The following is a 24,863-nucleotide window of genomic DNA, read 5'->3' on the forward strand; positions in this document are numbered from 1 at the left end:
TTAAGAACTGTATCGATAATGCACAGACTAACCTAATGGAATACTACCATGCATGAAGCAGAAACAAACCATACATGATAGGCCAAGGTTTATTTCTAGAAAACTGGATACAAAAAAAGTTCACATATATATATATTAAGGTTATTATATACTCCAAAGCACTTATCCCCTCAATTACCCCTCTGCTACATGTGCATTAAGTAGCAAAATATAGGGCAGTTATGGGCACCCCAGACTGACTGATTCCCCTATCCAGTGTGAGACCCTAGTATTCTAACACTATGAATAACCCTATACCCACCACCATTTGTATACCAACAGATCACTTTGAATGGCACTATCTCTGCTACAACATACATATTATACAAAACGTTTTGAAATGATTTATTTTTTTTAAAAAAACCCGTAAATTATCCCATAAATTTAAAAAAAAGAAGAAAAAAAAAGTCCTATTGGTCGAAGCATATAGCCTCTGCTAACCCGTTTAGAGCCGCACAGCAGAGTGTGCAAAGAGAAGAAATGGGCAGAGAAAATGAATGTGCATATGTCCATGTGGAGTGCAGCTATGAGTACCGGTTGCAGTGTGGCTAGCAAGTGATTAAAACAGGATACTGTGTGTAGATAGCAGTAATTAGTTGTGGAATGTGTGCAGCATCTCATTAGTACAGCATTTGTTTACAGAGCTTGATTAGTACAGTAATGTATGAATACAGCAGTGATTAGTGCAGGATTTTGTACAATTAAGTACAGGTAGGCATGCCCAGAGGAGTAAGACATCAGCACAAGATAATTTGTGTGCAAGAGAATGCATATTTCCCTCATACACGGGACCCTGCAGAAGGATTGCTGGTCCCTCAGTAGAGCACTATTGGTGGAGCCTGAGTCATCTTAAAAGGTAAGGCTTGATTCAAGGTGTACCCCTTCTCCGCAGCTCCTGTGTGAATGCTGCAAAGAGAAAGAAGAGTCAGTATATTTAGCAGAAGCCACTTACTGTTAATTTTTAACTACATCATTAGTAATAGGAAATTGTTTATTTTTAATAGGGATGCACCGAATCCACTTTCGGCCGAACCCCGAATCCTTCGTGAAAGATTTGGCTGAATCCCAAACCCTAATTTGCATATGCAAATTAGGGGCGGGAAGGGGAAAACATTTTTTACTTCCTTGTTTTGTTTTCAAAGTCACGCAATTTCCCTCCCGCCCCTAATTTGTATATGCAAATTAGGATTCGGTTTGGCTGGGCAGAAGGATTCGGCCGAATCTGAATAGTGCTGAAAAAGGCCAGATCCTGGATTCGGTGCATCCCTAATTTTTAACTACATCATTAGCAATAGGAAATCAAACACCCAACCATTTTTAAAAACAAAAAAAAACAAAATTTAAACATATCCAATTTCACTCAGCCCTTACAACTTGGGATATAATACAGGTTTTGATTTCCTCTACAAGTAATAGCAATCAAAATACACATAATAGTGGAAAGCCATGCAAATCTCTTCTGATCCGCAGATCTTTATGGGTGGGTAAATTGTGGTTCTCAAAAACGTGGATGTCTTTTACAAGAATATTTTTTCTATTCCAATTTTAAAGAAAAGCAATGTGATGGAAGCATATGACAGCCACATGGACTAATTTCTGAACCCAGTATGACTATTTTTTTGGAGGGGGGGGGGAAGTAGGAACAGAGTTTTATTTTATATGCCTCTTGTGCCTAAAATGCTGTACTTTTATCAAGGAAAAGGGTGCTGTTTAATTCTAAACCATGGCAGTTGAATAAACATTGCAACCACTAAAGTTCACTATATGCCTGCCATATATTCAGTGGGAAACCAAGTGAACTGAGCAGTCAGACCTTATTTAAAAAGGCACTGTAACAGTGGTGCAGAAGTACATGGACACTACAGGTATCTTAACAAGACAGCAAAGAGTTAGATTTGAAGCACTTGTGCAGCTATACCTAAAACACTTGCACATATAGGCTACCACACAGGGCTGTTTCTCAGCCTGCGTGTAAGCACATGCTTCTGTGTTTTGTGTCTGGACCCAAGTGCAGACGCATGGGGCAGATTTTGGCACCAAAATTCATGAGCACTAAAACTTGTGTTAAAAAAAATAAAAGCTTTGTTGTTATATATTAAACCAATGCTTTAATAACCCTTGTATGCAGCAAATACATTGTTGAGTCAAGATTTGCAACCTGCAGCTCTCTCAACTATTTGACTCAATTCTCTATGTCCTGGTTGTTTTGGAGGATGCTGGTAGCTGCATGTTCAACATCAGCAAGGTGCTGCAGATTATATTTCAGTACAAACGTTTATAGAAAGCAGAAGCCCACATGCCTCTCTTATTCTTCACTCACCTTCAATAATCTCTTCCTTCACTTTCTGCAGCTCTCTCCTCATCTCTTCCAGCAATTCCTGTAACAGTTCAACACTTAGTCCAATAGCTGGATAGGTGCAGCAAGCAGACCATTAAACTTTACACAGAAATTTGACCCAGCCCCAGCATATAAAATGTTGCTCTGCTGGTGAAGGGAGTTGGAATTCGAATTAAGACTTATGAGCACATAAGATGGCAACTCTGATCATCTGAATTTGTCAATGGTTCCTTTTTTGGACATGAATAGATTTAAAATTAACCACGGAGAGAAAGTCACAGAATAGCAAAGGACATCATTGTGAATCTGTAAGAAAGCAGATGCTAATAGAATGGACGCCATGGAGGACTAAGTTCCCATTAAGCTTCCCACCAAAACAATCCCATTTTACAAGTTTTGTCTAGGCCTAGTTTTCTTTTCCTGATAATCCTCCTGGTTTAGCCAACATGTTTGATCCATTTGCAAGTGAAGTTGAAGACCAAACTTTAGAACATTTCCTGTGGCGCCACCTTTCAGTCTTCCTACTACTTAAGTCTGGCTTTCCATGTGTAGAATATGCCTTTCATCCACCCACTTCAACAGTATTCTTTTGTATTTACAGACACCATTACATCTTCCCATTCTCTCTGATAACCCTGACCCTGATATTTAAATCAAATATCTTGCCAAAAAGACTTTTGTTAATAAAAGGTGCACAGCTTCACCCCAATACTCTACTCGTTATGGCTATCTATTAGAATCACACCTCTATATTCCCATTCTTAAATTCAAACCCAAGTTTATTGACACTTCCCTGCTGCAGTTTGTCATTCATTTTCGCCAGGGATACACATGCTTAATGTTTTTCATATTTCTCTTAGCCTGTGATATCCAACTAATCTTTTTGCAAGTAAAGGTTATGTGGTCACAGGGCTGCTGTGAGGAGCAGAATCACCCACAGATCGGTTTCAATTTTCTAAAATCTGATTTGGTGTGGACTGTGATGTCTGCATGAAGGTTTTCTGGCAGTGAAGTAATTACAAGGGTATGCGGATGCTGCATCATGATTCCATCTGCAGCAATGTTGGTACTTTTGTGGCAAAATTCAAATTTAACCTGCAATCTCTCTGCATTGTTATAGAGTTGACACTCTAGCAAACCCTTTCTTTTAATGACACTACTTTATTATAAGGATTCTGCAAGCTATACTAGGGATGCACCGAATCCACTATTTTGGATTCGGCCAAACCCGCGAATCCTTCATGAAGGATTTGGCCGAATACCGAATCCTAATTTGCAAATGCAAAATTAGGGGTGGGAAGGGAAAACATTTTTTACTTCCTTGTTTTGTGACAAAAAGTCACGCGATTTCCCTCACTGCCCCTTATTTGCATATGCAAATTCGGATTTGGTTAGGCCGTGCAGAAGGATTCATCCGAATCCTGCTGAAAAAGGCCAAATCCTGGATTTGGCGCATCCCTATTCTATACACTTACACGAGGGGAAAAAAAAAAAAAATCTATTTGTAGCTCTGTGCAAAAATAAGTGCAGCATCTATAGCCTAAGCAATCTGACCCAGGCTGCTTATAGAAGACATTTCAGTGAGTGTGGGAAGAAACAATGTGTAATAGTATTGACAGGAAATGGTTTTGCAGATAGAGGGAAGTAGTTATATTTGTAAAACCTTTTTTTTGTGTTATTAAAATACTGTTTGTCTATTATTAAGCTTCCTGTAAAAACCGAGTTCCAATACATCTGCACTTCTTGCTGCAAAAATGTTAAAAGCAATTCAGTGACGTCCATTTAGCATAAGCATACCAAGGAACCGGTTTCTAATTACCAGCAGGACATATAGAGGGTGGTACAAAGGAAAATTAGATGTCCCACCAAAAAAGGTATTCTGCACCCACTCCTGATACATCTCTGCTCTTATAGGTCACTGTAAATATTGGAAAGTCTGAGTGCTGGCACCCATGTTTCTGCATTTTTCTGCGTGATTCATACAAAACACTATTATACTGTTACAAGTGATACTACTTTCTGATGCGTCATTGGTGTGATAACCATCCAACCTATAATCCATGATTATACCTGCTTGATTCTTTCCATTGGGTCAGAGTCCTCCGTACTTGGGGCCACCTCAGTACTTCCAACTGTGGATTTCATCCTGGAAAAAAGTAATAGAAAATGTGTCACCTGAAGCAGTGTTTCCGCTCATCCCACCAATTATTCTTTGGAAAAAATACATTTCACCTTTAACAATCTCCCATTACAATAGTGGAAGCTGGTGAAAGTTACCTTGGTAACGTGGTGCTTCCTCGGTCCCAGGGGCGGCGGCTGATGTCTGTAATAAGAAACAGTAGTTAGCTAAGCAGAAACTATATAGGTGTTATTGGTAAAATGTGTTTTTGTCAACAAAACATCAGCAATCCTCAAAATTATTTTGCAGTGGGACCAAGGAGTTTCTAGTTACGACAAGCTAATGTTTGTTACAATAAATTCTATGAAAAACACAATTTCAGCTCAGGATACTTTGAAATGTGTGGTTCAGCTCTCAGAGGTTGATGTGATTTGTAGTACAGTCACAGCCTTGCAGATGACAGAGTTGACAGAACTTTCAGAAGCAGACAAGATCAACACATTTACATTGGAGGATTTACATTGAAGGATCAGTAATTAGAACATGAAAAATAGCCATTACCGTTGTGCTTATTTCAGGATATCCTGAATAATTGCCTATCCACTACCCTCCACAAAGGGGTATATTCATATTCAGTAACTCATGCAGTACTCAACCGATGAATTGATAGAAGAGATATCTTTCTTAGTAGGTGATACAGCATGCATTATTTTATTGAGCTTTAGTGATCAGGCCCCTACGTTTTTTAAAGCATGGCAGCACCTAAAGCGTTTTTAAAATAGAACGCGTCTCAAGCCTTATGCTGCGCGCACATCATTACCTCAAAACCAAAAATTTGGGCTTTTTAGTCTAACTCAAGGAATCATGTAAAGAGACATGCAAATTAGTCCTTTATGTGCCGTTGTGAACTGTACATTAAGAAGTTATGGTTTACTAGCACCAGTAGGGCAGATTCAAAGCCATGGAAATTTATTCTAGTAAACCAGCAAGCTCCTTACATGTGAATACACTTAAAATATTTAATATACATTTTATATATACGTATCTCTCCATTTAGCATTTGGTTGTTCAGCGGGCCTGAGAAATTAAACGTGTAATCCTTGTTACTTGTATGTGTTATTAAAGAAGCTGTCATTTACTCTGTCCAAGACTGCAAGTTGGAAAGAGAGCAACTTCCTTCTGCCTTTATCTCACATCTGTACATATTAGTGGATGATTACTAAATGGGCAGGATAGGAAGGACTGGAAAGTACATGTTAATAAATAACAAAATTAATTAAGAGCACTTAAAGGTATGGAATGTTATGTTAATATTGCCATATGATATGGAAAACCTAATTTTAATGTAAAATTTTCTTTTAAATGCTTTGTGTAATACTAAAAGTTGAGGCAACATATTTTTCTGTGCTAGACTATTATGCATTTCAGTCTATTTGAACCTATGCCAAGCTAATAAAATGAATGCAGTAGAGCACACACACACGCTATGTGCACACACTATGTGCACACACTTACTAAAAGACATTCCAGAACAGGACACGTATTAGAAGTAAGCGAACAATGAACAGTACAAAAGATATTGGGGTATATTTCTCAAAAAGTGAAGTTAGAGATCACCACAGTCCTCTAGAGTGAAATTCCGCCACTCTCCATTCATTTCTATGGGATTTTTATCAATGGGTGAAAGTTCATCCTAAATAGGCCTTTCAAAATCCCATAGAAATTAATGTAGGGTGGCCGAATTTCGCTCTAGAGGACTGTGGTGATCTCTAACTTCACTTTTTGATAAATATACCCCATTGTGTCAACTGATATGGCATCTATAGGGAGCTCGGCAAAGAATTTACAACATTCCTAGCATTATAATTAGTATATAAATTAAGTGAAACATCTGGTCCCAGTCTTAACATACAAAAATGTATGAAAACGGCATCCATTATGTGACAGAAAACAGTAATAATCATGTAACTTTGAAATCTCTGTTCCTCTTTCATGGAAAAAAATTGCTGCCTGTTCCTGCTGCTGGTAGAGCAGAAGTTTGGGTATGTAAACCATAAATACGTAAAAACAGAAGTGTCTGTCATAGGACATCATCAGTTCAAGAAAATTTGAATCAACTCCCTGTGAGAAAGGGAACCATTGCAGTAAAAATGCCCTGTGTGTGAAGGACTGTAAAAAAAAATAAATCTGTATGCTTTGGTGACTCTTTGTATGAATGGGCATGTGCAAGGATCAGGCCTAGACTGGCAATCTGCAGCCCCTCTATCTCTATCTGAATCTCAGTCTGGGCCTTGTAAGGAACAACTAATATTTTTGGTTGTGTTGTGTGCAAATGCTATTTACTGATTTTAATTCGGTCATTGAATGTAGCTCTATCCATACAGAATTGGGAAGGGGGGTTCAACAAAATAATCCGTGTACTGCAAATATTGTTAAAAGTTAACCCCCCCCCCCCGATGAATGGTTAGGTCCCTTTATTGGAAAGTTACTTCTCACCAGTTTCTGAAGCTGGCCATATAATGTGCTGAACCTAGCAGGAATTAATTCACATTTATCACTTACCACTTTGGCCTCGTCCTCCCTGAATGTCATTATCATCTTGGGTTGTGGTGGGTGGTGGGCGCTCCCCTTGCTGTGTTATCTTCTTCCTGGAATTGTGAGAAGGTAGAAGACAACTTACACAATGGCCCACCTGTTTCCCCTGTTTGTCTCCATCCATGGACAGGCTTGTCTATAGCCAATTTTGACAGATTTTAATTAGATAATTAAACTTCCATTTATTTTCCTTGACAGTGTAGTATGAAAACATAGCAAGCCTGTGGTGTAAAAACATCATTCTATTTATAGAAGCCACAAATAAAATAAATAGCACAACATACAGGCATTTTGAATTGAGCTGCCGCACACAATCCTTACCATCAGTCAGTGGTAACTTCTGGAAAATGAATGCTGTCCTAGCTAGCTAAAGTAAAAAAAGCAGTATTGTATGGCACAGTAGACAACCGTGTTTATACCATAAGGTTTCAGTATGTGCCCACAGTTGTGATACCACACCATAAAAACCAGATGTATATTAAATACGCTCATTTCCTTGCTTACAAGAAAGTGTGATATTGGGCGCACCAGAGGCAAACATGCTCTTACAATACTTCAATATAAGGAGGTTTTGTGTTCAATTTTCTACTTTGAATGTCAGCTATTGAACTATTGAATGTAATAGTAAAGTGGTGAGGATTGTACACTGCATTTTGGTTTGTGTTCCATTTACTGTAGAAATGGTGGGTCTACACTACTTGTGGCAGTATAGTCGTATACAGAATAGTCCTGTACACCACCCCACACTTTATTTGGCAAAGTGTTGTATTATTGTTTGCTGAGCTATAAGATAGTGTGAATGTTTTTAAGGCCAAAATCCCTTTAAATCTGCTTCCAGGTTACCTGCGAGCCAGTTTTGCATTCATCTCTTCCATAAATCCTCCTCCTCCACCACCCCCTCCTGTTGCCGCCCCACCACTTGTGCGACTTATGTCTGGCTTGGCAGGTGCTCCACCAACTGGGGAGGATCCACCCCCTGCATCATCCTGCTAAAAAACAAAATTTGGAAAACTAGTAGGGTGCTTAAAAACATTGTTATCTTTTCCTAGACATAACCAATCAATTATATATTTTTTTATTTGACAATTATTTCTTGCTTCCTATGGTATCCCACTGGTCCATATCTATAGATTTCCTATAGAATGAGTGTCCAACCTTCGGTTCTCACCTTTGCCATTTTCCTCAATTTTGCTGTAGCAAGGGCTGCTGCTAGCCCCCCAGAAACTCCACCTGAGCCTCCTCCACCCCCAGATGGAAGTGGCGGCGGGGGTGGGGGACCTCCTCCAGAGGGTGGAGGACCACCTCCAGGGGGAGCTGGAGGAGCAGGTGGTCCCCCTGGTGGTGGGGGTGGTCCTGGGGGAGGAGGTGGGCCAGGTGGTGCAGGAGGAGCAGGAGGAGCAGCAGGAGCAGGAGTTGGAGTTGGGATGACTGGGGCAACTGTAAGAATGTAAAGAGAAGAATATACGCTCAGCAGGACAAGCATTTCAAACAGATTATGACATTATATAGAATATTAATCGTTTACAATTAACAATTATTTAGATTTGTATAACAATAATGAAATCTAAGACACTGGCTTTTTAATGTGCATATAGCAAACATTCTGTTAAACATTTACACCCACACATCCCCCACTTCTGAGATACATCTTGCCAAGATAAAGTTTCTGCCCTGAGACCTGAACCAAAGGAGAAGCATAAAAGCTATAAAGGCCAACAACCCCTCTTTCTCCTACCTGGGCTCTGAATCCTCTGCTCAATTTCCTGTTGAATCCTAAAAAAAGAGGAAATGTAGATAAAGATATTTGTAGTGACCATATCAGTTTTCAGCTTTAAAATTGGGTCCACTGCCTCCAAAAACTATTTCTATGCAAGGCTACAATTTATTTTTGTTAAAGTTACTTATTTATTCATTTAGGCCCTCTCCTATGTATAATCCAATCTATTATTTGAACCACTTCCTTGCAGCGAAGGTAAAATGGAGCCTAGCAACCAGACAGCTGCTGAAATGCCAAACTGAATGTATTGGCTGCAACATATACATCCATTTAACTTTTAAGTTCCCGCCGTAAGCAAATTAGGCAACACTAGTGCCACTTTGCTTCGCTTGCCGCAGTAACACTAGCGCAACTTCGCCAGAATTCGCGCCCTGGACACAACTTCGGATTTAAGTGAATTATCGTTGTCCTGGCGAATCTACACCTGGCGAAGTGTTGCGATGTGATTTTCGGAGGTTAGTAAATTTGCCCCTTAGTTTGCATTTGCAGCACTAGTTTGTGATAGAGCTGCATTTTAAATGGTCTTTATTTTACATATTACCCAATAGTATTAATTAATGGCTTTTTCAATAAGCCTTGAAAAAATGTATCCTTCTTTGGCACAAAAGGTAGAAGTATTCCTTTATATCTGTGACTCATGAGTATGCCATACACTCTCCTACACTCCACTCCCACAAAATGAAAATCTCTTTCAGTGAGGACTATCAATCTATATCTTATAATACCTTTGATCATGGAGGTATTCATATATTTTTTACATGAATTATATAAATCCTACTGATACAAACAGATTAAAACCTATTCAACGGAGAACATAATTAGATAGATTCACTAGCAACAACAGCTTCCCTGCTACATGGTCTTGCAAACAAAGCAACACAATTTATCCAGTTTGCCCCAATCTACCCATAAGACATATGGCTACAGGTAATGGCAGGTCATAAGAAGAAAAAGCAGAATCTGTAAAATAACAAAAACAGTTTTAGTTTACCTTCTGGGCTGCTCTGGCTCTTCAACTTTGGGGCCATTTTGAGGAATCCATGTACTGGAACCTGTTATTGAGAAAGTGAGAAAAGCTGAACCAAAATATAAAGATATGTGTCTGAGAGCATTCAGAGCAGAGGCAGAATTGTTAGAATATTAAACATATGCTAATAAGATTTAATACTCTGTATTTTACTACTCTATTTATTTAAATATGTATAACATTGCTTTAAATAGCAGTTCTTGAAAGAATTTAGCCATTGCACTGCTGTAAACCTGACAACTCAGTCTATGCAACCTCAATTAGTCACTTAGGTCCAAATATTGATTTCTGGCCAAACATATGTCAGATACAGGATAATCAAAAGATCATCTTGTGGGCAGCCAACTGAATGCTTACGTGTGTCCTAAGGCTGCATTCCGTTTTGTAGCATTTCTTGCTGTTGTTTCAGTGAGCAGTTCAGTTGGGGAAGAGATCTTAATTCTAGTTTCTCTGAACATAAGTAACCTTACAGAATAGTACTTAGTTGCACATCATCATTAAAGAAGGGAGCCTGGACTGCTTTGCTTATTCGATAGAGTGTATGTTAAGGGTGTTAAGGGAAACTTCGGACGACTTCGAAAAGCCGAAGCGATCCAAGTGCCATCCCACTGGCGATTTACATTCTAGCTGGTGGGAAGGCTTTTAGGGTAGATTAGTCGCCCGAAGAAGAGGCGATATGTCGATGAGCGACTGATCTCGCGAAATAGCAGCATGTGTCTCTGCCCTAAAAAAGGGAAAAGGTAGATAAATAGGTTTTCAGTGCACAGATAAACATAAATCCATTATGCAGGTAGATTATCTGTACACTGACAACCTAATTATCTATTTATCAAGGACCAAACATGAAGTAGCTTCTATTTCCCTTAGCCATATTTAGCTGTAGGAATAGGATTTTTTTAATAAAACAGGCAAAAAGCATGTTCACACCAAGTCCTAATTATTGAAGTCATGCTGAAAATGAAGTATACTACCCATTTAAGCCTAGTGAGGAACAAATCATGGACCTTTAATAGTAATTTGTTTTATATTTCTCATATTTTTCTATCTTACCGGTCTCCAATGCATCCAGGGCCTGTGTGATTCCTACAGCAAACTGCCCTGCTTCTTCTTTACTGGCAAAGTTCAGACCCCACACCTGACGGCTGTCCCTCCATTGGTGGAAGTTTGGTGTGGCTTGATTGTACTTTAGACCTTTCACTAGTGGGCAGTTTATTACAACCTGTAACAAGGGTCAGATAAGCTCAGTATACTAGTAGTATAGTATGGGTACAGTGATTCATTCTCATACCAAAGTACGAATTTGAACAGCATTATGAAATTTCCCCACAAATCTACATTTACTGAGCCTTTCTAGTGCCAAAGCGGTCAGATATAGCTATTGTATTCTAAAATGCTGCACCAAATTGAATGAAACTGCCCTAACAGACTTGCATTGTAAGCTGACTGGAAAATCAAATGAAAACACAAAATAAAGGGGACATTTAAGCATGGAAATGCCAGAGAAATATGTTCTTACATTGTGCAAGGGTTCAATACACTTTCCTATTGAAAACTTTTCATTTAGCATGTCTAATATAAAAGTATAGTGAAATAGCTTTAAAGAGCTATAAAGACTTTGTACGGCTTCTCAGGGCAAGAAATACTTTATGCCTCATTTACCTTTCGAGGTTCATACTCCTAGACATAGAGCAAGCTCAGTGTGCTGCCTTGCGATATAGGATACTGTGCGCATGAGCAGCAATACCCACCACTCCAGAACAGCACACACATAATATCTTGTTAATTAAGTGACGTTCTAGGGTAAAACTACATGGGAGATTTTGATCAGATTTTTGTCTGATCATCCCATGATCATTACAAGATTTGTTGGATCCTACAAAATCTGATACCCCTATAGCTAGAATGTAATGTTGGATCAGATAAAGTTGTACAGTGCAGTTTAATCATACGTCAACATCCGTCAGTCCGTGTATTTCAATGGAAAAAAAAAAAAGTTGGTCAGACACCATCAGATTTTATCTAGCTGGATGAAGACGCTGCATGCTGCGTTCCCATCTGACAGTCGTGTTGCATCAGATGGAAAATATTTCATGTAGTTTATACATCAGATTTTTGTATCAGTTCCATTATATTTTGACCCATGCAACTGCATTTGTGAATTGTAGGATGAGATGTATCGATCAGACACCATCTTACAAAATCTACAGTGGGGTTTAGCCTTTAAGTCTTTTAGGCTCACACATCCATATCTCTTCGTATATTTTAATATAGAAGGGCAAGTCCTCATAATGCTTGCACTGCTAAGAAATTCCCCATACATTGCAAACAGATTTATCTATAAACAGTGCTTTGTAAAATGATTCAGTCCTTGACCAGTTCTCCTGCTTTACAGAAATACAAACCCTACACTAACATTGTGTTCTCTATATTTGAAAGCACTGAAACTCAAGATTTATTTTTGTATAATGTGACATTGTGTTATGTTAGGGAAAAAAATGTTAAAATAAAGAAATAAAAAAGTTATTTAGCCCCCACATTTAGGGTGTGGAATCATGATGGGCTTCTTTTTATCAGCAGGGTCTGGACTGAAAAATATTATGCAAAAAAAATGGTACAATTGTGCAAAAATAATCTATATAATGGATTCTTGGTACCTGTAGAAAGTTCATGTCGCAGCAGGACAATAATCCCAAAACGCAAGGCCAAAGTAACATTGGAGTTGCTCAAAAACAAAGATAAATGTCCTGCAATTATCAGATCTTAATCCAACTCAGAATGTGTTGGGCAATTTTAAAATGTAGGTGCAAAAACATCATTTGACTAACCTGACTAACATGGAGAACATGAAACAAAATTAATACCAGTTACTGTGCAAAGCTGTGTACCAAAATACTTAAGATGAATACTTTTGCAATCGGCTTAGTTTAGTTATTTTCGAACATGAAAAATGCCACACAGCATTGGAAATACCAAATGCAGTCCTTTATATTTCAATGAAAATTTGAGCTCAAGTCAAGGAGTGCAGTCTATTTCATCTACTGATTCTTTCAGCTAATATAATTTATATTCAATCATTTTTGTTTTCAGAAACATGTCGACATATGGTGCTGCAAGTGCCAACTTTCAGCAGCTGAGGGCAAACTTTTGTTTATACAAGCCTTACTTCCTGCTCAGCATTACCAAAATTCACTCATAGTCGCAGTCTCTGCCTGTAACTCAGTGCTTGCAGGTCAGTGTTTGCACTGAGGGGGAGATTTATTATGCAGGGTAAAGAACATAGAATAATTCGCCAGGCATCACTTTGTAAAATACAGTGTAAAAATGTCATAACTTCTGGCGGATGAAGTGTAAAATAATGGGAGAAAATCTGGCGTTCGCATGGTGTAAAATATCACACACTTTCATTAGTTTGCCATTTATTTTAATGTAAATGTAGCAAAATAAATATCAACGATATATGTCCCAAGGCTCAATTAGATGTTAAAATGAAAATGTTTTTATTACAAATTTAACATGGTACATACTGACCCCACATGGCCCACCTTACGGGTTTCATACCCTCCGGTACTATGACTAAGTACCGGAGGGTATGAAATGCATAAGGTGGGCCATGTGGGATAGAATTTACACAGCATAATAAATAGGACTCTGAATGTAAGAATACAATACATACATGCTTACAACAGTGTGAAATCCAAAAAATGTGTAGCAAAGAAGTGTAGTGTAACAAAGAATCTTCTGAAAATGAATGTGCCTTTATTAATAGGTGTTTTATATATAAAGCAGATACTTAGAACTCTAATAAATAAGTGTAGCTTTAATCCAAATTATACTGTGAATTGTGAATAGGCCCCTAACCTTTCCATAGCAGACGCAGCTTGTGTTAATAAGAGAGGATTGTTCCCAGCAGATGATTGTAAATAATCAACACAAGACAGTTACAGATCATGAAAAATATAATGCATCGGAGCGATTCCAATATGCGTTATAAAATAAAAAGGCAAAGAGTTTCTGTGCCACCATTTCCACCCCAGCAACCATGTCCCATAATCCGTGTACCTGTTGATCTTGCATCTTCCTCCCCACCACACGGTATGTTTGCGTTGTAGGGTTGTAAAAGATCTGGACACGACTGGGTCCTTGGGCACCAGTTCCAGCTGCCACCCATTTCTTAGTGGAATCATCATAGACCATGACATTGGCACGAGCTGTGACCAGCGGTGTCTCACTGATCATGTGGTTTAAAAGCATAAGAGATAAAAAGGTGGGAAGAACAAATAAATTAGAATATTGAAATAGGCAGTGAGAGTTTGGGTCACAATCTGTAAGTTGGCAGGTGTTGTCACTAGACCTCCACAACTGTACTGTATTCAGTACAGGGAACCATTGTTGCAATTTAATATTGTGAAGGATAAAAATGCAGCTGGCATTGTATAATACAGTGTAACTGTGTACATTTGAGCTAGTTTTACAAGAAACAAAGGGTAAAGGAGACACAATTGCTAAATAGCCCAATGCTCATCTTTTACATTATTCTACCAAATAAAATATACTTATTTTCACTGATTATTTTATATATATATATATATATATATATATATATATATATATATATATATACACACACACACACATATATCAACACATATACACACACACAAAAATAAATGGAGCACTCATCACACACATGCCAATTTCTAAATGGTGAAGATTGAACCACAACTTAGCTCTCTATATACATACACACCTACAAATAATTATACTGTAGTTGCCTTGCAGTAATGCGCAGTTACTGAAACTAAACTATTATTGGTCCAATTATTATTGTCATAATGTAGACCCTTTTCTTAATTTTCCATTTATATCTAAAACATGTGAATGTGCTCCAATTGCTTAAGGTATGGTGATCCATATTATAAAAGAACCCCTTATCCGGAAACCCCCAGGTCCCAAGCATTCAGAATAATAGATCCCAAATCTTTAATAGGTACAGTATGCTAAAAGCAAGGAAATATAAATGTGGATAAGGGTAAGGCCACACTAAGCGATAGCGCGGCGATTTGACTCGCGGCGACTTTTCGCCGCGACTTTTAATCCGCAATCGCTGCCGAAACTTTGGCGCTGGCGTCTATGGGGAATCGCTGCGTAAAAACACACGCGACGATCTTTTTTCTATTGTCGCTCGAAATCGCCTCACTAGGCGATTTTGAGCGACAATAGAAAAAAGATCGCCGCGTGTGTTTTTACGCTGGCGATTTTGCGCGATTCCCCATAGACGCCAGCGCCAAAGTTTCGGCAGCGATTGCGGATTAAAAGTCGCGGCGAAAAGTCGCCGCGAGTCAAATCGCCGCGCTATCGCTTAGTGTGGCCTTACCCTAAGAAACATTCTTAGAAAACTGCAAGAAATCAGTTTAAGTTATTTGTAAAAGTAACTGCTACTAAAAGATGATATCTGTCTAGCTGTTTATATTCTCTGAATTTCTGACCTGTGAAACAACGCAGCTACATTAGCTATTAGATAAACAGATATGACTTTCAGTTGTATTTACATAAACATATGAAGAAAAAGTAAAAACTTTTTTTGCACATTTTGTTTGCCTTACTAAATTAAGATTTTTACAGCACCTGGGTTAACAGTACAAATTGACTTTTACCTATATATGTTATCCGTTTGAACTCAGAATATAATTGAATTTATTCTATGATTAGTAAATTACTAAATAATTTTACTGGTGCATACATGACAGTATCTAACCATCAGTGTACTTTTTTTTGCAGTTTATTTAGAAAAATACAGAAGCATGCACAAACACGCACTGACACAGACCTATACTATTTTACCCGCCGCTATTTCCCCCTTGCTCCCCCTGCTACTAGCTGTGGTTTTGCCCTTATAAGGCTGTGTGAGACAGACAGGAGATACCACAAGTGAGAACCGGGAGAGAGATCAGACGCAGAAAGCACAATTGAGATGGAGTAAGCAGAAGTACTGATAAAAAAACACACTGGTAAATTTAATGTCTCATTTACAATAAGCTTCTCCATAAAAAAAATGACATACTGATGTGAATGTGATCTGCCATAAATGAAGTGTGTGCGATTTTGTTAAAATTCTGACAGTTGTGTCATCAGTTCCTCTACAGGCCCCAACAAATCTTGCGCAAAGAAATGAAACCAAGTCACTCTGAATGTTACAGAATATGCAGGCAACAATTGGGTAGTTTTACCATAATAGGAACAATATTACAGTGAAATGATTGCTTCATATCTATCATAAATAGCAGCATTTACAATGTATGATTTGGGGGCCATAATAAAATCTGAATTGATTTAAAGTTATACTAAATAATTATTCATGTATATTTAAAGGGGTTGTTCACTTCTGAGATAACGTTTAATATCATGTAGAGTGATATTCTAAGAATTTTTTTTGTGTTTTTTGAGTTATTTAGCTTTTTGTTCTGAAGCTCTCCAGTTTGTAGCTTCAGAAATCTAGTTGCTATGGTCCATATTACCCTAGCAACCATCCATTGATTCGAATAAGGGACTGGAATATGAATAGGAGAGGGTCTGATTAGAAAGATGAGTGGCAAAAAGTAGCAATAACAATACATTTGTAGCCTTACAGAATTTTTGATTTTTAGATGGGGTCAATGAGCCCTGCTGAAAGTTGGAGAGAGTCAGAAGACGGCAAAAATTTCAAAAAGTATGAAAAATAAATAATAAACACCAGCTGAAAAGTTTCTTAGAATTGACTATTCTAACACACCCTAAAACTTAACTTAAAGGTGAGCCATCCCTTTAAGTTACCTATAAGTCATGTTGATAATTTTTCACTGATAGGACTGCTTTTGTTAGTAATTGTTACTTAAAGTTCCTAAACCTGACTGTCCTTTCTGAACCTGTTGAGGAACATGGGGGATCAGATAGGTCATCTAAAAGCATCAGACATATACTATAACAGCAAAGACATTGTTATAATGTGTGGAATCATTGAGATTTCTACATTACCAGGGGGTATAACAGCTTTAACTTGAAAAAAAGTTTGTATAACTTATAAAGTGCTGCATGAATATGCAGCGCTGTACAATCTTAGAGAAGTACACACAGGGAGGACAAGCATGATAATAATAAATGAAATATGTCCCTGCCTCATAGAGCTTACAATCTAAGCGGGAGGATGACATACGGACACAAATCAAAGTGTAAAAAGTTTGGGAATTGTCCCTAGAACTAGACCAGGTGATGTAGATAGCATTATAGTAGGACAATTTGCTTAATTTTGTGTGTCATGCTAGGGCTTCAGTTCCTTAGCAACCAAATAGAACATGAAAAATGTGTAAAGGGCATAAAAATAAAGAATACAAAAACAAAAGTGCCAATAAAACTGAACCCTCACAGGCCATGTGTTTTTTGTTGCAAGGGTATGAGACCCTTACAATGTAATAGCTTTCTTAGCTTCAAGATGGAAATAGGCAGCACCTAACATGAACTGAAAAAGCATACAAAAAATGGTGAAAAGCTGCTTAGAATAGGCTGCTCTATAAAATATTATACATTATGTAACCTTTAAAGTGTAAACCCACCTTCATATTAATTTAACTTTTGGTATATTGTAGATATTTAATTGGTCTTTTAATCAAGTCTTATTTATGTTGTAGTGTTTTATTAGACTTATTTCGGTAAAAACACCAGGAAATGCCAATGCATTATTGCAGGGGCCCCAATGGAAGTACATTTTCAGGCAATTTGTCACCCACCATCCACAATTTTACACAGACGACAAAACACCAGATATGAAAATTCACTTAACATTCTGCCTCTTTCAAGACTGCAAATGAAAATCCTTTCTGGTTGTCAAAGTCAGTGACCCCAACAATCAAAGCACAAATTGTCTGTACAGTTTCAGTTTTAATGTTTTTTTCTTATTTGCATTCCTTATTGTTCAGTTTCATCTTGTATTTAATTGTGGTGTTCCTAGCACCTAGATAATAGTTTAAATTCCAAGACCACAAAGAAAATAAAGTGCAAACTGTATTGAAAATTCTGCTGTCTACACCATACTAAACATTAATTTTAATCTAAACTAATTCTGTATTTGTATTACTGTAATTCTCTGCAATTGTCCCTTTGGCGGAATAAACACTAGTTCAATTGCATTCAAGTTGAAATTCAAACACAGAAATGAAGGTAACTAATTATGGAAATCTGTGAATCCTTCGCATTACTTGGTGACCAGAAAGGCATAATCCGACGTTCTGGATTATCAATTGTATATCCCAAATTTTCTCCCACCCGCAGGCAACTTTAGGGCTTGGTCACACTAATACTTATGCTTGATTAAAGTAAGCCCAAGTGCCTGTATTGTAAACAGGATGCGAGTGCTCAGATTGCACAGTAGCGCTCACATTCGCTGAATTCAACTGAAGTTGAATTTAAGCCCTGAGAGTATAATTTGAAACTTCCAGTAGAACCAGAGTAACAGCACGAGTTCAGCCAAATGAAATGTGCAGCACCATACTATAGCCAACGTTTGAATCTGAAAGAATGTATACCCAGTAGTAAGAATACAGCAGAGCTGTCCAACTACAGGCCTGCAATTGTGGCCTATGCTAGCATATACATATCAGGCGCTTGGTCAGTGGGGGATGCTGGAAGTTGTAGTTCCCCAAGCACTGATAGACACATGAGCTCAGATGAAAAGAAAATCAAACCAGTGAATGCACATTCTCTTTGTTAATAAGAACAATAGGTTAATGGGAACTACAGCAATACAATCAGGCCTTGAGGTCACAGCTCATTCGCTAAATGCATCCAGTTTTCATTTCTATAGACCTCCAGTCTATGCCGAGTCTGCTACTGGAGTATAACACTCCCCTGAGAAGTGCCACATGGGAGGGAGGGGTTAATGTTTTATGGTGCACCATTTGGTATGTTGCCATTTGATTACATTCACTCACTGTGTAAATCTGCGGTATCGTTTCTGAGGCAAATTGGAGAGGCTTCAGATGGGTTTTTTTTTTGCCTTCCTCTGGATTAACTTGGCAGTTAGGCAGGTTATAAAAAGTCAAAAGGTTGAACTTGATGGACGTGTGTCTTTTTTTCAACCTAACTTACTATGTTGCTATGTTATTATTTGCAGTTATTTTTTATATGACACATATCAGCATTCCACTCATATAGACAACAGGCAATCAAGTAGAACATATTATTGGTTCTAGGTCCCTTGACCTACAGGCTACAACCCTGCTAGAGGTTTCTGTATATTGTATGTAGATGATATACAGAGAAGCAGAAACCCGAGACAAAGGCCTTCCAGACATCAGGATGCAGTGAGTCACTATGACACATGGAGAACTGATAAGGACTCTGATAAATGTGACGGCTCATGGTATGCAGGGACACTTAGCTCAGTGCTGTAGAATATCATGTAGGAAATGCGAATAGCACAGCAGCAGAACACACCAGAGGGAACTATATGACACACACCACACCTAAAACACAGCCAACAACCCAGCCATCACATCAGCAGGTAAAAATTGTATACAATGCCATGAAATTGCACCACCCTCCAGGCACATCACACAAAGCAACAGGGGCACAGAGATGTACTGTATACAAGACAGGACTTGACAGAGCATAGTGTTACAAGACACAACATGACACATGCCTGGTGACCCACTCACCTCATGCTGCGACGAGAGTCTGAGCCTCCTGCAGGAAGGAATGTGCCCCTCACCTCCAGCAATTCCCCTTAATCTTGTCTTTCCCAATACCTCTCCTATAACCCTCTTCCTCACCCCACCCTTCCTGTGAATTCCCTGCTACTCCAGCATGCTTGGCCTCAGAGGTGCCCGGCTCAACTCTATGCCACTGCTCCCCTTGTCCTGCTGCTCCCCAACTCCCTGCCCTAACCTGTCTCTCTTCTCTTACTCCTCTTTCACTGCCTCCCTTCTTACTTTTGTCTGTCTTTCTCTGGCTCTCCTTTCGCTATATTCCTCTCTTTCTTCCCTCTCTGTTACATTCAATCACTTCCTCTGTTCAGGGGACAGCCTTCTCTTAAAGAGGCAACAGGCCACAGCCCATCTTAAAAGGGCGACCCACCTTTCTGGTGATGTCACCTCTACACGGGAGCGCTGTCTGCTCCCCTCCCCCACAGACACAACGGCATACACTGCCCGGGGGGCGGAGGGGGATTGGCTACGTTTATACAGACAAAGGGTGGGGTAAATGCTAGAAGTATGGCTAGGTAGTTCTGCCTTAACCGCTCTCAGGAATATGCTCGTGAGTGGAAATAGGTGTGATGTTTATGGGACAGTGAGAGTTACTTTACTTCTACAAAGAATAAAAAATCAGGAACTGCGGTCCTTCCGTTGCTTGTAAACTACAACTCCCAGAATTCCTTCGGAAGGCGAAATCATGGGAGTCTTTATTATTCAGCATCATCTTCAGATTTGAAGCTTGGTATGCGTGTAAAGAATTCTATATTTTGGCCTGTATAGATAAAGATTTTTTTTTCTCACAAAATGAACTGATCTTAGGAAATAAATACACGAAAACGTTTACAATAACATCCTACAGAAGAGCAGAAGTTTTCACATGCCTTGTGCAGTAAAGAGGAAGTCTGGTTTACACAAGATACTGTACAGCAAATGTATTTTTAATTGATATCAGTAAGCACATGCAGTGAGCTACACAAAAAAAAAAAACTATTTGATGGTGGAGACTGACCAAATATATGTACATTTGTTCTTGGCAAGTCAACCCAAAAATAAAAATGTCACAAATAAATGAAAACATAATTCTAAGCAACTTTGCGATATACATTCATTACAAATGTTTTATGTATTTTAAATTATTTGTAAAGAAAGTTCGGACGACTTCCATTTTTTGGGACCCGTACCCGCCCCATACCTGCAACCTGCAAACCCACAGAACCGCCGACCCACATCTATACCCAGAACTTCAGGTTTTTGCGGGTACCTGACCCGCCGCAGGACTCTAGCTCCAAGTGCCATCCCGCCAGTGATTTAGATTGTAGCCGGTGGGAAGGCAGCTCGAGGAGATTAGTCACCCGAAGAAGAGGCGATTTGTCACTGGGCAACTAAATCTCCCCAAATCTCCACGTGTGTCTCTGCCCCAAGACAAGGCAGCGGATTAAGAGACCTGTCTTTGCTGGGGAACTAAGACTTTTGCAACATTGTTTAAAAAGTAACAACCAGGAGTTTAGCAAATGCTGCTTTTTAATAGCAATAGTTTTCACAATATATAAATATTTTAAATAATGTTTTAAATATGTTTTCTTTTATAAAGGACATTTTTATTTTGGGGTTGACTTGCTCTTTAACTATTTAGGGCAATGATCTTTGGGCAGTGAGCGTTTGTGAGCAATAATCGCCTAAATTGCAAGCACACCAGCGGGGTCTAGGAATTACCAATGAGGTCAATGGAGGAATAACTGGGTAATTTGCTGCCCATCCACTAAGATAGAAATCACATGGACAGCAAATAGATTTTTATCTATAATATATATAAATATATATATATAATATAATAAAAGACAAAGCTATGGTTTTAGGAGGGTATTAGCTCTGTCCAGATCATGTCTCACACCAATAAGTTTACACTTTATATTAACATATTGTGAAATCTAATCCTGAACCAATATATATTTCTTGTCTCTCTCCACCATCTTCCTGCTGGGGTGCTCTCAAAGATAACCGCGTCCGTCCTGACATGCTTCCCCAACTGACATTGCTTTCTTTATCAAATGAATGGCATTCACCAATGCCTATAGCAATGCTGGCATATCAGACAGGGATCACTCAATGCTTGCTATGGCTTTCCCAAATGGGTTCCTGTGTAACATAATATACCATTCATTTGAATGGAAAGCCATTTGTAAAACTATGCTAATAAGGGAAGATCATTTGTTGTCCCTGGAACAATGTTAAGCATGAAAGAGCGTTTACCTCTGCATGAGAGCACCAACATGTGTTTCTGCTGAAGAAAGTCTTTTATGAGTCTTAGCCGATTATATAGTTTTAGCCTGGCATTGGAATTGTTTATTTGTCTCTAGGCACTACATAATTCTTTATATCACTATACTGGAACCTAGCAATATTGTAAAATACCTGTCATGGAGACACTGATAAATAATAAACTATTATAACATAAATACACCCTGATGCTTTTTAATATATAGTGAATAAAGTACCCCCCATTGTAAAATATAGGAATATATTATTATTATTATTATAAGTTAACAAGGAGTTGCATGACCATATAAAAGCACAAGGCGAAAGGGCGAGTGCTTTTATACAGGTCATGAAACTTAGAGGTGACTTCTAATATCCTCATATTTTGCAACAGGGGGTACTTTATTTTTTATAATACACAAGTTTCAGTGAGTCATGTGACAGAAATGACATAACTAAGCTCTGATTATAACCAATGACATCACTAAGCATTGTTTATAAGGCCTACCTGCCCATCCGGGCAAATGTCCCTAACTTGTTACTCACCCCTTGGTGCAGGTCCTCTGCTGCGGTGTTCACGGGCTCCATCACAAAGTTTGGAAAAAAAGATTGAAAACTTTGTGACTTTCGGGCGCATGCACAGTTGGAGGCATTTGCCGATACTGAGCTACTGTGCGTGTGCCCGAAAGTCACTGAGTTTTCCATTTTTTTCTCGGAAACTTTGTGACTTTCGGCGCATGCGCAGTAGATCTTTACTGGTAAATGCCTCGTACTGCGCATGCGCCAAAAAACACCGGGCAAAGCAGGAAGAAGAGCGCTCGGGAGAAGATGGCACCCGTGAATTCTGCAGCAGAGGACCTGCGCCAACGGGTGAGTAACAAGTTAGGGGCATTTGCCTGGGGGGCAGGTAGGCCGAGGGGGAGGAGGGAGGGGGCCTACACAGGTGAGGGGGGAGGGTTTTTTCCCCCGTACAGGTTGACTTCTCCTTTAAATAGAGTTAATAGTTTAAACTTGATGGACGTGAGTCTTTTTTCAACATAACTTACTATGTTACTAAATTTTGATCTGGTCAATAAGTTGGCCGATTTTGACCATACTGCCCAACCATCTTGGCATGTTGATCACACATATTCGGAAATTTAATCTGACATACGATTAGTGAGTATGTGGTGCATTAGCAGAAGAGGTGAAAGAAAGGTGGCCATACATGTGGAAATCATTTTGTTGTATTTCAGCATCAGATGAAGGGCAGAGGGATAACCCTGAAATTAAATAATTCATTTTAGGACGAGTTCACACGTGGCAGTTTTATGCTGCGTTTTTTAAAAGGTGCAGCCAACGTAAATACACACAAAATTAAGCCCTATTGAAAATAATGGAATATATGCTATAGCGATTCCACGGGGCGATTGCGTGGCAACATCTGCCACACAATTCCAGTATTTTGTGTGTTTTCAACAAAACACCAATATGCAAGGGAATTATTGAACTTTTTGGGATCTGCAGGTTTGGAAATACGAGATGGATTGCGCATATACTTTTTTTGCTGTTGTTTGCTGGTGATGTAATTACATCGCGTATTGACGATCAGTACGGCTACATTTTGCATGTAAATTGTTTTTCCGCTTGGGTTTTTTTCACAAAAATTCTTCAGAGTAGAAATGTGGGGAACGTAAAAAATTGAAATGCATGTTGGGAAAAAAAATGACAGGCTGAAAAATGCATATTATCATGCGTGTATGGTTTCATTGGCGTATTTACCATGTGTTTTTAAAAAAAGCAACATAAAAACTTCACGTTTGACCTCGCCCTTATGCCTATGGCTCATAATATATTTTTCCTCTGGGGTATTTTAGCTGGCAGAGGTATATTACTCCTCTCTACTTCCTACCATTAGGACAAATTTGCCAATTTTCAGGTCTGGCTCCACATTTGTTCACAAGCTTGAAAAGGCACAAATAATATTTATTTTTTAAAACCATTGATGTTTTTCTGAAATAGAAAATATCTTACTTCCCCAAAGAAAGAACAGAGCAGAACTAAAAAAAATGTAACTGACCATAAATGCCTCTAATATTTCTTAAAATAGTGGTTAGGGTGAAGGGAAACTAAATGATTACACATACATGTCTGTAGGGGGAGGGAAATAACTAACCAATATACGGTATACATTATTGTATATTGCCTTACATAGTTACATAGTTACATAGTTACATAGTTACATAGTTAAATTGAGTTGAAAAAAGACAAAGTCCATCAAGTTCAACCCCTCCAAATGAAAACCCAGCATCCATACATACACCCATCCCTACTTTTAATTAAATTCTATATACCCATACCTATACTAACTATAGAGCTTAGTATCAGAATAGCCTTTGATATTATGTCTGTCCAAAAAATCATCCAAGCCATTCTTAAAGGCATTAACTGAATCAGCCATCACAACATCACCCGGCAGTGCATTCCACAACCTCACTGTCCTGACTGTGAAGAACCCCCTACGTTGCTTCAAATGAAAGTTCTTTTCTTCTAGTCTAAAGGGGTGGCCTCTGGTACGGTGATCCACTTTATGGGTAAAAAGGTCCCCTGCCATTTGTCTATAATGTCCTCTAATGTACTTGTAAAGTGTAATCATGTCCCCTCGCAAGCGCCTTTTTTCCAGAGAAAACAACCCCAACCTTGACAGTCTACCCTCATAATTTAAGTCTTCCGTCCCTCTAACCAATTTAGTTGCACGTCTCTGCACTCTCTCCAGCTCATTTATATCCCTCTTAAGGACTGGAGTCCAAAACTGCACTGCATACTCCAGATGAGGCCTTACCAGGGACCTATAAAGAGGCATAATTATGTTTTCATCCCTTGAGTTAATGCCCGTTTTTATGCAAGACAGAACTTTATTTGCTTTAGTAGCCACAGAATGACACTGCCCAGAATTAGACAACGTGTTATCTACAAAGACCCCTAGATCCTTCTCATTTAAGGAAACTCCC

General features: G+C 38.7%; 1 protein-coding gene across 2 annotated transcripts; it reads right to left on the reverse strand.

Annotated features, from left to right (window-relative positions):
* Positions 1-73: 73 nt before the first annotated feature.
* On the reverse strand, positions 74-20,032 carry vasp.L (vasodilator stimulated phosphoprotein L homeolog). Of its 2 annotated transcripts, none has more exons than XM_018228869.2 (12): positions 19,582-20,032; positions 13,955-14,123; positions 10,946-11,114; positions 9,860-9,920; positions 8,827-8,864; positions 8,260-8,528; positions 7,935-8,077; positions 7,059-7,144; positions 4,655-4,700; positions 4,448-4,523; positions 2,360-2,417; positions 74-945 (listed from the first exon to the last, which is right to left on the reverse strand). In XM_018228869.2, exons 1-12 carry the CDS (start codon positions 19,584-19,586, stop codon positions 908-910), a joined length of 1,158 nt encoding a protein of 385 aa, XP_018084358.1. In that variant the 5' UTR covers positions 19,587-20,032; the 3' UTR covers positions 74-907.
* Positions 20,033-24,863: the final 4,831 nt, after the last annotated feature.

The sequence above is a fragment of the Xenopus laevis genome, chromosome 8L (genome assembly GCF_017654675.1).
Source record: "Xenopus laevis strain J_2021 chromosome 8L, Xenopus_laevis_v10.1, whole genome shotgun sequence".
NCBI lineage: Eukaryota > Metazoa > Chordata > Amphibia > Anura > Pipidae > Xenopus > Xenopus laevis.